A 15,584-nucleotide genomic window follows, 5' to 3' on the forward strand; every position below is an offset into this window, starting at 1 on the left:
CACCATGAATTTAATTTCTTTCCATTGTCTCATTTGGCTTGTTGTCCTCTCGCGTTTTCTTCATTCTTATAGATTTTTTTACCACCACCATCACAGTCACCACCACAACCATCACCACTGTCCTTTCTTTTTTTAGAAATAAAAGGAAGATGAAGAAGAGGAATGGATGTGGGTAGCCACCTTGTTATATTTTGCCGGAAGTCTAAAATCTTTCTTCTTTTGAATCATTAGCCTGGTGTGAAAATCATGGACTTTGGAGTCAGATTCCCCACCTTTTCCACGTTGGGGCACAGAGAGAAAATGTGTTTGTGTTGTATGCTGGGGTAAGCGGCAGCACTAACATGACAGGTCAGTGCACCCTGAATTACAGGAGTGCCAAGGTCTCCATCACACTGCCTCAAGGTGGTCAACATGGGGATTACAGCCTCTGCTTCTTAGCACTGGTTGGGAAATGCAGGAGCTAACGTATCTGAAAGTGCCAGCACAATGTTGGCACACAGTAGGAGCCAGCAGAGAGCTGCCTGCTTCCTTTATACCCCCCAAGTCAGTCTCAACTCACACAATGCAGGGGCTAACACATTTGTTACTCAGATGACTAAGATGGACATTAACACCACAGAGGATGATCTGGGGTCAGAGCATCCTGCAGACCAGACAGCGGCATCACTCAGCTGGGCAGAGCAGAGGAGGAGGCCAGGAGTTTATGGCTGTAGGTGTTAAGGAAAAGTCTAGTGTCTCATTTTTTAGATGAAAGGAAAGAGCTGAAGTGATTAAAGATATGTTCTTTATTATATTTATCCCTGTTCTGTTTAACCTTCATTTTCATATTCTTTTCCTGCACACACAAAAAATCTGTTTACAGCTTCTCAAGTTTACAATCTTCCTAGGGTCAGGGCATTCTTTATTTGCTACCTCGGATTTGGGCATACACATGTTTACAGTTAAAAGTGCAAATGCTGTCACACCAAACAGCATGTGGCACAATACAAGGCAAACGAGACAGACTCTGAATTTCACTAATGGGTGAAAAAAAAAAAACAAAACCAAGAAAACCCAAACCCCAAACCAAACCGAATAGTGAGGAGTTTAAAGAACGTTAAGCCCACCAGACAGTAACTTACACCGCCTGCCTTTCTTTTTAAAGTTTCCTCAGCTTCCTCTTTCTTGATTCATTTCATCTTGACTTTGCTCTTGCTTTTGACTTAAATTTTTGTTTTGTTTTTGTTTTTTTGACTTATCAAACAACAACAACAACAACAACAAACGGGCCAAAGAAACTCCAAAGAGGCAAACGGGAAGATAGAGAAAGCAGCAGGTCGCCCTGCTTTCTGCCGAGCTCGCGTGGGGAGTCCGATCCGAAGGTCCCATCCCAAGGTGGGGGGGGGGGCACCTTCCCTGCGGCCTGCCAGTCACCCCCACGAGGCTCTTTCCAATTCGGTTGGGCAACCTCCCTCTACTCCTCTTTCAGCTGTCAGGAAATCCTGGAGCCGCCCTCGCCCCGGAGCCACTTGTTTTATAAGTGGCCGGGGATGGAGCTTTGTTTTCAAAAGAAGTAAATAAAAACACCCTGAGACTTCAGGGGCCCGAGGGCCGCAGAGCTCGGCTCGGCCGACGGCTCCTGCCGCCCGGGGTGAGGCGGCTCCTGCCGCGGGTTCTCGGAGACCGACCGCGAGCAGCTGCACACGACTTGTTTGCTGGAAGACGCGGGGCTGGGCCGGCGGTCCGCGCCTCAGGGGCTCTGCTGCGTCGGCGCGGGGGCGCCCCTCCCGGCGGGGCCGCGGGGCTGCGGACGCTCCCGGTTTCTCTCCGCGACGCGGGGACCCCCACCAATCCCCGCCTCCGCGCCCCCTCTCCAGCTTCCCCCCGCCGCTCCAGGTCGGTTTTTCCCGGCGACTCTGGTGGTGCCTTCCAAAGTCCCAGGGCCCTGGGCACACCTCGGGGTTTTCTCCCGCCTCCCGCCTGCTCTCCTTGGGGCCCCAGGAAGTCGCGAGCGCCCCACGGGTGGTGCGCGGCGGAGCCTGCAAGGAGTTGGGGAGGAAGGGGCGACCCCGCCGGCAGTGATGAAGCCGTCTTGGCTGCAGTGTCGCAAAGTCACCGGCGCAGGGGGCCTCGGCGGGTCCCTGCCCGCGTCCTCTCCCGCGCGCGGAGCCGGCCCGGCCCGCCGGGCGTACGTGGCCCCCGGCCCGCGGGGCGCTCTCGGGGGCCGGGGCTGCCGGGCGCTGTCCTTGGGCGGCGGCGAGTACAAGACCCACTTCGCGGCCTCGGTGACCGACCCCGAGAGGTTCTGGGGCAAAGCCGCGGAGCAGATCAGCTGGTACAAGCCCTGGACCAAGACGCTGGAGAACAGACATTCGCCTTCCACCAGCTGGTGAGTGATTTTGCGCCCACCCCCATCTCTTTTGGGCGTCCAGGCTCGACGTCCTCTGCATCGGAACCTGGAGTTCTTTTGGGAAAAGAGGATGAGACTGGAGGTGTGATCACACCTTTTAAATCCGTGTTTGATTTTAACTTCATAAGTCAAGCTCTCTTGCCTTGTCTTGAGGGATTCTGTTACCTAGGGTGAGAACCCTGGTTCCTGTAGACCAGAAATTTACCTGTATGGCCAGGCTCTGCTTAGTTGAGCAAGAGCCAGCCCCCCAGAGACCCACAGTCTAGAAAGGGAAGTAACCACGGAAACAGGTGCAAGCAGAGTGATGAACTAAGGGTTTCTAAGTATCCTCACACTGTGGGGAGAAGAGAGTTGGTGAAAGACTTCAGTCAGATCACACCTGAGTACAGATTGGAAAAATGGATATGTCCTCTCAGAGTTGACAAGGCCCCAGTTCTTAAAGTCCAGGAGGTGGAACACAGGTTGAAATTTGACTGTTGATGTGGCTGCGAATAATTGTGTTGGTGGGAAAGGGGACTGGTGAGTCAGGGGTTGGTTTGGGGAAGGATTTATGCATCACAGCCAAGTAGCTGGGATCGGGTCCACAGCCCTATCCTGTGTATGAAGCTGCAGTGTTTTCCAGAGAGAATAGGTAGTATACCTACCTAGAAGGAGCTAGAAATCCTGGTAGGAATAAAGGTGTTTTTTTTTTTTTTTGTCGTGTAGAGTTATGATTGTAAGTAGTTATAAACATTGTTTTTGTGTTACAACAAACAAAAGATACACTTGTCGAATAAATGCCAAACTTGTCAGATTCTTGAGGGTGAATCACACAGGAGGACTCAAGAGTTGCGGCCGCTCTTTGGGCCCTGTGCCTAGCCCTTAACAGTGTGGTTGCTTTCCTCAGCCAGCCCTGAGGGAGAGATGTTTTTTTCTAAAAAAGTCTGCAAAACACTGCAGTGGGGTTTCCCACCGCCATTTCCAAGTCCCCAGCAGTGAAATGGGAGAATGACATGCCAGGTTTGTATTTGATGAGTATCTTCTTGTTGGGAGTAGGAGTCTGGAAGGGAGAATGGCCTCTCAACCAGAGACTTCTCTGTCACCACCACGCTCTGGCCCCCTCTTGATTGTTCGGAGCTGTTTACGTGGTTTTACCTTTAGAGTCTAGCACATTTCCCCATCCAGTTCAGGTTTTCCAGTAGTGTTTGATTGATCCTCTCTCATGTACCCGTCAGCGAATCAAGCACTTGGTATACATGTGGCGAGAGGGCGGGGAGGTGTTGTGATGGTTAATAGCCTGGTCTCTGGGGCCAGAATTTTGTGTTTGAGTTCTGGCTCTTATAGTTACTGGCTGTGTGTTCATAGGCAAGTTGCTTAATCTCTCTGTTCTTCAGTTTTGTCATATATAAATGTGTAACTAGTAAGATTAACTTAGTAAAGGATTAAGACCAAGTCTTAAAAGAAATAGACCCTATAAATGTTGGAGTAAGAATAAGTATCTTTGCACTCTCATTCCACAGTTATTTAAGAGCAGGAAATGTCTAGATCTGGGAAGATCAAAACACAGAGATTATTGTCTCACCTAAGAATGTGTTCTCAAAGTTCTGTGTCCATATATCTGTCAAAAAGTATGGAACTGGAATTATTTATGTGACCACCATCCCATAAAACTGTGCAGAAAACTCAAGAAATCACTGGGATACTCCAGGTAAAAACCAGTGAGGGCCAGGCCTAAGGTAGTGGCAGGGGCAGTGCAAAGAACAGGTTTCTAGAGGATTAATTGAAGTTGGGGAGGGCTCAAGGGAGTACAGACCATGTGGAACTCAAAATGTCCATCAAATCGACCTTTAGGATCTGGAGATTTTCCCTCTATGTTTTTTTCTCTTCGTAATTTCTAGTTGCTTGCCTGAATTTTTAAAAATTGTAGGCATAAAATGTCTAAAGAGGTTTAAATGTCTACCTTTAAAGAGGTTTTTGGCCAAAGGGTCTTTGTATGTATTTTCAAAAATTCAGTACACTGGAGGTCACGGTATTTGATAATATTGTATCCAAATTCTTCATGTTTGTACTCTTGGAATCACGTGGCTGTACCTGTTTTATAGCAGCCCAGCAGATCAAAGTGAATAACAGATAAGTCTTTGAGTCTGTATTTGTTTTAGCAGTGTGATTCAATCTTGCTGAGGAGTTTGGTGGGCAGAGCAGAGTTGGAGAGGCAGGTAGACGTAGGAGACCATCCATCCAGTCTGAAACTCCATTCAAAAAATGGTTTCAATCTGAATCCTGTTTGTAGATATTCTTCATTGGTTAACATTTTTCTGCAAAGGTAAACTCAAGGTCAGGGCAAATGTCCACCCGCCCCCCTGCCCCCTCGCTGCTTTATATCGCTGTATTCTAGGGCAGAACAGACATATGAATTTAAAAAGTGATAGGTAACAGGATACATAGACTTGATGATTTTTGATTCTGCATGTCTTGGGAGGTGGCAAGTGGATACAGGCACAGTTTGATATGAAGGTGCTTTGCTTACTTTTTGAAGCTGGGATCTGGGGAAGGGAGATGTTGACCACCAATGGGAAGGCTTGCTACAGCTAGCTGTTCTCTTCGAGGTGGAGCTGACAATAGGTGTGTAGTCAAGATCGCTGAAGCCCCATGGTTTCCCAGAAGTCGAACGGATTTTTCCTCATTGAATGCTTGTCTGTTTATTTTTCATGGAAGCAAACTCCCCTCTGAAGCTACAGGCCTACCAAAAGCCCCAGCACATAAATAGTAATGCATATTAGCTTTCACGGTGGCATAAACTACTCAGTAGCAGTTTACACATGCAGTAGTATGAGCATGGAATAGAAGGCTTTGAGGGTGATACATTAGGGACCTGCCATTGTAGTGAATAGCCCTGTAAAATAGATTTCTGGGACCGTAATCTCTGAGATCTTTGAAAAACCAATTCATGTAGGTGCTCTAGGAACGTGTGAAGAATTACCTTTCCTCATAGTTTGTTGGTTCATTCACATTGTTGGTGCCTAGCTTTGGGGAGAATAAAGTCTTTATTAGAGAGACTTCAGTGGAGAACTGAATATACGGTGAAGCAATTAGAACCCCTAGTAATTTCTCTAGTCCTGGGATCACAGAATGGATGTTTTGGTTGTTTTCTCCTGATGAATTAGACATCCTACTGCCTTTCCTGAAAGAGAAATCCAGCTACCCCTCTCTAAAGAATTAGGCAATTCACTTTTGCATTATGCATTGTGGTTCATTTTTTTCGGTCTGGGTCATTAATTATCCTTTTTTCTGGAAATATTGCAGTCCTATTTTAGTTTATTTATATTTAAACAATATTCAATGATCAGACTCTCACATACTGTTTGATTTAGAATTTAATGTGTGTTAACAGTGACCATGAGCCAAAAAGGGAAAGTCTAAATACAGATGATTAGAACGTGATTTCTGCTTGGTTAACATATCTACAATGGAAATTGTGTAGGTACTTTTTTTTAAACATGCAAGATCTCAGTTTCTGACTAGCTATAAAGGTTGTTTAAGTCTCCAAGTCTTAAAATGGCTTATAAGTGTTAAAGATATCAATTATTCACTCATTGTGTATATAGTACAAAGAAAATGATGAAAGAGATGGGAGACATACAGTAAATTATTACAAAACTATTTCTGTAGAGTTGTAGTAAATGCTATGAAATAATAAGGGGATTTACCATAATCTTTTCTGGAAGGATCGTGGTAGGAGTCTTGAAGAAATGATGGTTAAACTGAGATTACAGTGTGTAGGGATTAGACTCAGAAGGAGGAGGGAACATTCCACACAAAGAGAACAGCACATGAAAAGGTCATGTGGTATGAAGTAACTCAATAATTTCTAGGAACTGAAAGAAGGCTGACTTGGCAGGTAATAATTAAGAAACAGAAGGAGAAAGCCATATTGTGAATGGTCTGGTGAGTCATGTTAAGGATTTAAAATTTTTTTCCTGGCACAAACAGGCCCCATAGTGGATGATCAAAACTTGAACTTCCTACTCTTCTTTCTGCACTGGAATGAGAAATGTCTGGGTTCAACCCCAGCTCTGCCACTTACTTTGGATACGCTTCAATATCCGTATTGGTAAAAATAAGAGTAACGATAGTATCAATTTCTTAGGATCATAGAGGTGGCTGGGAGCATAAAATGTCTAGGACTGTACCTGACACACAGTACTAGTTATTGATGGTTTTGAATATGGAAGAGAGATTCCCAGAAGCTGGTGTGGACCAGAAAGTTTTCAGAGAAATGGTAGCATTTGGACTCAATCTTAAAGTAGGATTTAGAGAGGGAGAAAAACACGTTTTGTGTGCAAAAGAAAAACTTTTGTGTGCAAACCAAACATGACAGAGGCATAGAGGAGAGAAAGCACCAAATATGCTTGTAGGTCAGAATGGATCAGTTGGCTTGTAGTGGTTATTTTGGAGTTACAGGTACTCCAGAAGGTAGTTTCAGGATGGTTTTGGAAGGCTTGGAAGAGCAAGCTCAGACATTTGCATTCACATTTTAGGCTGTACGTCACAACCTGCACAAGTCTGCAGATAGGTTTTGTGTGACCTAGGTGGTGGGTTTTGTTTGTCTGTTTTTGAAGTATTTGTCAGTATTTAAACATTGGAGGATTTCATCTAAAATTTAAATTTCCTTTAATGATTCAGTCTTGGGGGGCTTCTTTTGAAAAAAAGCAGATTAACTGTCAGCGCTTGGTCAGCATTTTCACTTAGCAATGCTTGGCTGGAACTGAGTAGCTGCTGTCCCAGGTGAAATTAGACCTAATGATCACCAGGTGGGGTGTAGGGAAGCAAGAAGTTATGATAAACCTGAGAATTTGACTCATATACCCAGGTGGAGGAACTGATTGTGAATTAAAGATAATTGAAGACTTGGCAAGAGCTTATAGGATTATAGGTTTGACTGACATTTGTAAATACATGAGAGCTAAAGTTTGGTGAATGTTGAGTGGGGCGAGAGAGAGAGAGCAATTTAGAGAGAGAGAGAATGAATAAAATACTAAAAACTGAACTGGGAAGATAAATAGAAGAGGGGGGAAAACCTGTGAGAGTGGAGGAGGCTTATTCAGAGAAGTAGGATAAGGAAGAGCAGAATATTTTGGTGCCATGGAGTAAGAGGGAGAGAAGAGATAAAAATAGGGAAGGTCAATAGTGGTCAAGGGCTCTAGAGAAGTTTTGAGGCTATTGAGGACTGAAACATAACAGTTGTGACGCAGAAATCTTCAGTGATTTTTAAAAAAGTGATGTCAGTGGAGAAGTGAAGGCCAAAACCAGGATCCCGAAATACAGAGGGAACTGGTGGTAGGCAAAAACAGTCCAGGAACACATTGGACAATGACAGGAAGGGGAGGCGAGATGACAGCACGTGGACGTGTCTGGGTTACCTGAAAAGAAGTTTCCTCGTTATCTTTCCTTTCCCCACCTCCCCCTTTAAGAGCATCTTTTGTTTAAAGGAAGAAGTGAAGAAATCTGTGAAATAGGAATGAAGGGAATTTTGCTTATTTTGAAACCTGTTCCTCATTAACAGGACTCCTTGTTTTTACAAGTTGAACTTTGTGTGGTTTCTTATCTGTTGTTTTCTTTAGATGCCAGAAGTTCATGGAAAAAACAAAATGGAAAAGTCTTAAAGATGGAATAAAAAGCTACTTAACAGATTTACATAAGCTAGATATCTAAGCATTTGATGGGAGATAAAGAGACAGTTAAAAAAAAGATGAAAACTAATATTTGTTGATTTGTTAAATTATTCTGGGGTTTCAGACCTGTCAGTAAGTGGTTCAGACGGAAAAAAGTTCTTTATCTTTCACTTGCAACTTTTCTGAGTCTGACATTCTTTCAAAGGAAAACCAATAACGAAAATATAATGTGGATTTTATATACTCAGAAAGTCATTTATTCCTCTACTGAATTTTGATTCTTTGGCAAACAATTAGCCACATTAAGCTGTCTTGGAAATTCAGCCTCCCTCCCTCTCTTTCTTTTCTCTAATAGAATTTCCTTCATATTTATCAGTGAATTTACTTCTAGTTGAAAGGTGAGAGTTTTATCTTGGGATGAAAAAAATGTATCCCTTCTGACAAACTCTAAATGAAATGAATTTATTCATAATATTGTGCACAGTACAGATACACTTAAATTTTAAATTATCATTTTTTAGAAATGAAAAAATATTTTATGAAGGTACATGGTGAGCATGAAAAATGGCCTGTTAGCAATATTCTCCTTCAGATAGACTCATCAAGAAAGACCAATTTAAAAAGATGGGCTTTATTTTATATTCTGAAGGTCAACAGCTTGGTGCTGTGCTGTATCTAATCTTCTCAGTCTGTCATGCTGCTGAAAGTTCAGGACAGAATAGAGTGAACTACTGGAATGCTGTGATTACATAAGCAAGGATGGATTGCCTGACAAATGGCACAATCAATGCACAATGGAAATTCAATCAGCTGTGACCAATCTTCTACGAAGTGTGGGATAAAGTCCACACTCTTAGTACCTCCTGGAAGGTGGCTTACTTTTTCCTTTGTTCATGCCATATACTATTAGTTGAGGAAAAAATCCAGTAGTTGAAGTTATTTTTCTCTTCTTGTTCTCCTTTTTCCCCTCCAACTCCTCCTTTTTTTCATTTTCCCCTTTCCCTCCCCTTCTTCCCCGCATCATTCCTTGTTCTTCTCCTTTTTTTTTTTTTTTTTAAAGAATTTCCACTTAAGCAGTGACTCTGTGAAGGTGGAATTATTTCTTTCTATTGTGTAAAATTTGTGAGAGAAACATGTGGGAGGCTAATGAATATTTGTGATAATGTATGTGAATGTAATAACCTCTTTACAGTTTTAGGAAACACATCTGAAAAACTTATATTCTTTATGTAAACCATGTGGTTAGAGAACTTACAAAAGGTATGAATTATATGTACTTTTGCTGGCATTATGGCCAAATGAGGTAAGGGACAATGCATAGAAAGGAGAAATATTATTCTTAACTAGGAAAATCGAAGTTTAAGAATTTCCAGTTTGAAATCATCCAGCTGAAAGTCTTAGAATAGCTGAAAACAGATCAGGCAACTATGTTAGAGGACAGAGTTCGATTTATAACTTTTAGGTAAGTAGTGAATTTTACTGATTTAAAATATTGGTTGCTCTAAGTGGGATAAAAGCATCTAAAGTCTGTAGGTCTTGACTTAAGAGAGAACTCTAGGCAAGAGGAATACCTTCTCCAGGTTTTGATGTTAGAATAGCATTTCCCAAGTATAATTTTTGAGATGTCTCTCCCAAGTGACATTAGTTAAGTAAAAGAAATTTGGGAAGATTAGGGGAAAAGGAAGAATGCTCTGTAGACATGATCAATACAGATATCTGTGCAAAAAACGTAGTACAATAAAATGATAAAAAAAAAATTTAGTAGCCAAAGGGACGTAAAATCATTATTATTGACTGTTTGCTAAAATAACTGTAAGCGAAAGCACTGGAACTTAGAAAAGTCTACTTTTGCACTAATCTCTTTGCTTTCTCTCCACTTTTTAAAATTTTTAGTTTCACTGATTCTCAGTTGTGAATTAAGTGCTTTTCTAATCCACAATTGCCCTGACATTTCCTTGCTCCCAACTCTCCCTGCCTAATCAAGGCTGAATGAAGTTTGCCACTGTTACCGATGCAAATTTGTACAATATGCTATCATTTTCCCCTTGGGTAAAAATGTGGGTAGGGGAAAAGGTGTTGAGGATTGTTACTAGTGGAGAAAAAAAAATTTGATTTCTGGGTTAAAACTTAGGTCCCCATTCCTTGAGCAGTTTACTGTACCAAAGTGTGGACCGTGGTGAGTATTGCTGTTCAGCAGTATCTGCTCTCTACTTTTGAGCCCACAGGAGGGTCTAGCTTCCCCTCCCAAGGGTGGTTATGGGATTAGCTTTGGCTAAGGCAGCCAGAGAAAGGAGTGTCACTTCCTGTGAAACAGTTAGTGGCTAGTACTTCAGTCCTTAGTCCTGCCTGTCAGTCAGAGCTGTGAAAGCATGTATAGCCTGGGGAACGAATACGTAGGTGATGGTTCTTTGGGAGGTCCAACCGGAGCCTCCTTAAGGGTGCATGAGTGAGGAATAAACACTGTTTCAAGTTACTGAGTATTCGCTACTGTTACTGTGTGTAATCCAGCCTATTTTATTCATTGTGAAATCATTAATGTATATATTAATAACATATAATAATAACATAGAACTTTTTGAATGAAAGTGTCCAGCATATAGTGAAAACAGCTAGGCTTATGGTATCTGTGCTATGAGCCAGATAGAATACTAAGTGCTTGAATTTTGTTAATGTCTCTAACAACCCTGTGAGGTAGGGGACCTTTTACTCTCGTTTAGTGTGTATGGAAATGAACATCCAGAGAGTTTAAGAAGACTTGCCTAAACATATAAAACTAATAAGTAGCAGATGTAGGATTTGAACCCAGGCCGTCTGAATTTGGGCTGCCTAGGTGGCTCAGTGGTAGAGAATCTGCCTGCCAATGAAGGAGATTTCAGACTCAGTCCCTGGGTTGGGGCAGATCCCTTGGAAAAGAAAATGGCAACCCACTCCAGCATTCTTGCCTGGGAAATCCCATGGACAGAGGAGCCTGGTGGGCCGTAGTCCATGGGTCTCAAAGAGTTGGATATGACTAGACACAGAAGATAGCGCAGCACAGTACAGGTTGAATTTAGCGTCTGTGCTCTAAATATACACTACATTCTATTGCTTCCATAATAATTGTCTTAGTTAATTTTGGCTTTTTTTTTTTTCTTACCCCTTCTCCACTGAAACCACTAAAAGTAACTTTAAAAATCTGGCTTTATATCTCCGAAACATTTGGAAAATATCTCTATGTTATTTAGAATGATAGACTGATGTTCTTTGAAGAAATAAACTGTATGTTTTATGTGAAATATTTAAAATGTATACAATCGTCCTAAAAGTGGTGGGAGAGGGACTTTATATTAATTGTTACCTACTTTAGAAATGTTTCCTGGACAGTAGAAAGCAATATTAATCCCTTCTCTTAAGAATGCTAATTTGGTTTTCTATCTTAAGGAAAATCTAATGACCACATTATTATTCATTGTTTGTAGTGTGCTTTAGTATTATTTTTATGAGAACATGTGATAAATAGCCTAATTAATTCATCTAATTATGAGTACTTGAAAAATTTCCTTTCTTCCTACTTCTCAGGAAAAAATAATAGGACTTGTTATATGTTTGTAATTATGGAAGTTGTTTGTTTTGATTACTTTTTTAAAAAATGCATTCAAGTATAATATTCTTTGCTGTTTTGCTTCCATTGCTTTCCATCTTGATCCTAATGCAGGTGGACAGACCTTGATACATAACAAATGTTAAGTGCAGAGATGAGTTTTTTCCCCAAGGAATCACATTGCATCCATCTCTCTTGTTTCTAACATGAATATCTTATTTTTGAAATCCAGTACAAGGACCATGAACTGTGGGCTCTCTCACTAACCTGTGTTATTCCATAGGTGTTGCCAAACGTTAGGGAACAGATGATCTAAAAATGTTAAATCTTCCTTTGAGTGTCTAAGGGATGAGCCACAGCCATATCTGAAGAGTCTGTAATAGATTGAGAAGAAAACACACACGATTGTCCTCTAGCACATGAGTTACTCATTCTTTTCTTTAAGACTGATGAATGCATTTCAATAATGATAATAACAGTAATAACAATCATGGCAATACAGCAGAATTCACTACGGTGCACTTGCACTGAGTCAGACTCTATGCTAATACTATCTGTATACTTTGAATCCGTCTGACACCCTATGAGATACATATAATGCATTTTTATGACTGTGTAAACTGAAGGACAGAGAGACTAAATGACTTGTAATATAGTGGTAGACTTAATTTTTCACACCCATTGGGTCACACTGTAAGAGCCCCATTTCTGTAATGAACTATGACTACACTCTCTAAAACTTCTTTTGCCTGCTTGTCACGTGACTGTACCTGGAACGTACAAAGGAATGAGAGCAATATTTGAATTAAAAAGTTTTTTTAATCAGAGATGTAACTTCCTTTCTCTCATCTGTCACCTGTGTTTCTATGTGTCTTCTATTTTCTTCTCTCATTTTAGTGGAATTTAAATCTTCACTATTTTCCCAGAGTCAGCTTGTACCTGTCTTCTTGGTAAATGGTTCTTTCCTAAAAGGCCTATCACCTTGAATCTTATTTCCCTTTAAGCTAGTTTGGCAAAGAATGCTCAATTCCCATTTGCATTTAGTCACTATACGTCCACTAGGTAAGCTCATCCTCCACTGATACTTTTCCTTTACCAGTAGCTTAAAAGATCACAGCTAGGTGACAGAGGGCAGGGGTCAGGTCTCCGTCATCTTTGCTGTCTCCACCGTGGAATGCACCTGACCTTGTATATGTCTGTCAAACTGCTTCAGGTTTAAGAGTTGTATCAATGTCATTTTACCAGATTGTCATGGTTTAGTCACCTTATTTAGTAAACATATTAGCAGATAAACAAAGAAAACTCACTGTTTAAAAGTAATAAAAGACAAATACTGTATAATCTTACTTACGTTGTTGAGTCATGAAATCATGTCTGACTCTTTGAGACCCCATGAACTGTAGCCCATCAGGCTCCTCTGTCCAGGGGATTTCCCAGGCAAGACTATTTGAACTGCGTAGCCATTTCCTCCTCCAGGGGATCTTCCTGACCCAGGGATCAAACCCATGTCTCCTGCATTGCAGGTAGATTATTGACCACTAAGCCACCAGGGAAGCCCTGATCTTACTTATATGTAAATTCTAAAAACCATAACAAACAACAAAACAAAACAAAAACCAGGCTCACAGATGCTGAGAACAGATTGGTGGTTGTCAGAGGAGATGGAGTTGGGTGCAGGTGAAATGGGTGAGAGGCATCTTAAATACTTGAGTACTTGAGTGTGTGTGAATGCACATATGTGAGTGTGTTTATGAGTGTGTTAAAGCATTACAGAACACGAATATATATTATTACAGTAAGAATAGCACCAGTAATATTCCTTACCATAGTTTTTCGGTGACATGTTTGCTGACCTGTTATAAAAGTGGGGTTTTTTTTGGTTCTAGAACTCATTCATTCTTAATCTATTTGTTCTTCATTTATTCTTCCTTTCTTTCTATTGTTCACTCATTAAATGTTTGCTGAAAGCTCATCTAGGCCAGGCACTGTTTCAGGTGCTGAATAAGAGTTTAAGTAGAGTATAACGTTGAGGAGTGATTTCACACATCAAAGGAAAAAAGTGTTTTTGCTTGTAATAAGATAGCTTTCATTTTCCTATTTAATAAAAGGAGAGTAATCATGAGTGATATGGACTATCGAGTTATTTTCTGAAAATATGGGTAATAAAATTTGCTTTATTTTGCAATCAAGTCTACTCTGAATTACCTTTGACCATTGAGGTGTGAGTAACTAGAATATACAGGCTAACATTATGGTGAATCGTGGCCATTTTCTAACTAATAAATCCTTTGATACATAAAATAATCAACCAGTTTTAATTTTATCCCTTTGTATAGCTTCTTATTTTCTGCTAGAAGTACTAACACCCAGGAAAGTCAGGAAAAGACAAGTAACACAAAAAGAATAAAGAGAAATAATGGGCTTGGTTAGCATCAGCTAGATAATGAACTCTTGGATAATTGAGCAGGCTGCACTGCATTCAAGTTTCAAATTAACGAAATGTGAGTGGAAAATGTTTAATCTATGATATTATATGTAGACAGTGAGGGAATTGGCAAGGATGGAGCAAAGACAGTTTGTGACCTTGTTGTTAGATTATTTTGAGGATAAGACTAGGGGAAAACAATAAAAATTTTGTCTGCTTTTCTTCATGTTTTAATTTACACTCAATCGTATCTGGTTGGTTGGCTTTAGTTTCCGGCTGTGTGTTAACGTTGTTTTGGCAAGAGTGAAGGTGGAAAATTGGAAGAGATTTCAGTTCAGTTCAGTTCAGTTGCTCAGTCGTGTCCGAATCTTTGCGACCCCATGAATCGCGGCATGCCAGGCCTCCCTGTCCATCACCAACTCCCGGAGTTCACTCAGACTCACGTCCATCGAGTCAGTGATGCCATCCAGCCATCTCATCCTCTGTCGTCCCCTTCTCCTCCTACTCCCAATCCCTCCCAGCATCAAAGTCTTTTCCAATGAGTCAACTCTTTGCATGAGGTGGCCAAAGTAGTGGAGTTTCAGCTTTAGCATCATTCCTTCCAATGAACACCCAGCACTGGGTCTCCTTCCGGATGGATTGGTTGGATCTCCTTGCAGTCCAAGGGACTCTCAAGAGTCTTCTCCAACACCACAGTTCAAAAGCATCAATTCTTCGGCGCTCAGCCTTCTTCACAGTCCAACTCTTACATCCATACATGACCACAGGAAAAACCATAGCCTTGACTAGACGGACCTTAGTCGGCAAAGCAATCTGTCTGCTTTTGAATATGCTATCTAGGTTGGTCATAACTTTTCTTCCAAAGAGTAAACATCTTTTAATTTCATGGCTGCAGTCACCATCTGCAGTGATTTTGGAGCCCCCAAAAATAAAATCTGACAATGTTTCCACCGTTTCCCCATTTCCCATGAAGTGATGGGACCAGATGCCATGATCTTCGTTTTCTGAATGTTGAGCTTTAAGCCAACTGTTTCACTCTCCTCTTTCACTTCCATCAAGAGGCTTTTTAGTTCCTCTTCACTTTCTGCCATAAGGGTGGTGTCATCTGCATATCTGAGGTTATTGATATTTCTCCCGGCAATCTTGATTCCAGCTTGTGTTTCTTCCAGTCCAGCGTTTCTCATGATGTACTCTGCATAGAAGTTAAATAAGCAGGGTGACAATATACAGCCTTGACATACTCCTTTTCCTATTTGGAACCAGTCTGTTGTTTCATGTTCTGTTCTAACTGTTGCTTCCTGACCTGCATACAGATTTCTCAAGAGGTAGGTCAGGTGGTCTGGTATTCCCATCTCTTTCAGAATTTTCCACAGTTTATTGTGATCCACAGTGGGGTTTAATTGAAAGAGCAGAGATTTTATCATCCAAAAGCCTTGGTTTGAGACATAGATTTTGAATTATTTTTCATTGACATTTCTTATTCAAAAGTAATTCTGACTGAAATTTAGGCTTATGCTTTTTTTCCCCTCAGAAAGATGC

General features: G+C 41.3%; 1 protein-coding gene across 1 annotated transcript in view; it reads left to right on the forward strand.

The window, feature by feature from the left end:
- Positions 1-2,060: 2,060 nt before the first annotated feature.
- Positions 2,061-15,584, forward strand: part of ACSS3 (acyl-CoA synthetase short chain family member 3) — a 163,686-nt gene continuing 150,162 nt past the window's right edge. Inside the window, exon 1 of the mRNA XM_052640971.1 lies at positions 2,061-2,368. Within this exon, the coding sequence (XP_052496931.1) occupies positions 2,061-2,368 (308 nt within the window). The remainder of the gene's footprint in view (positions 2,369-15,584) is intronic.

The sequence above is a fragment of the Budorcas taxicolor genome, chromosome 5 (genome assembly GCF_023091745.1).
Source record: "Budorcas taxicolor isolate Tak-1 chromosome 5, Takin1.1, whole genome shotgun sequence".
In the NCBI taxonomy this organism is placed as follows: domain Eukaryota; kingdom Metazoa; phylum Chordata; class Mammalia; order Artiodactyla; family Bovidae; genus Budorcas; species Budorcas taxicolor.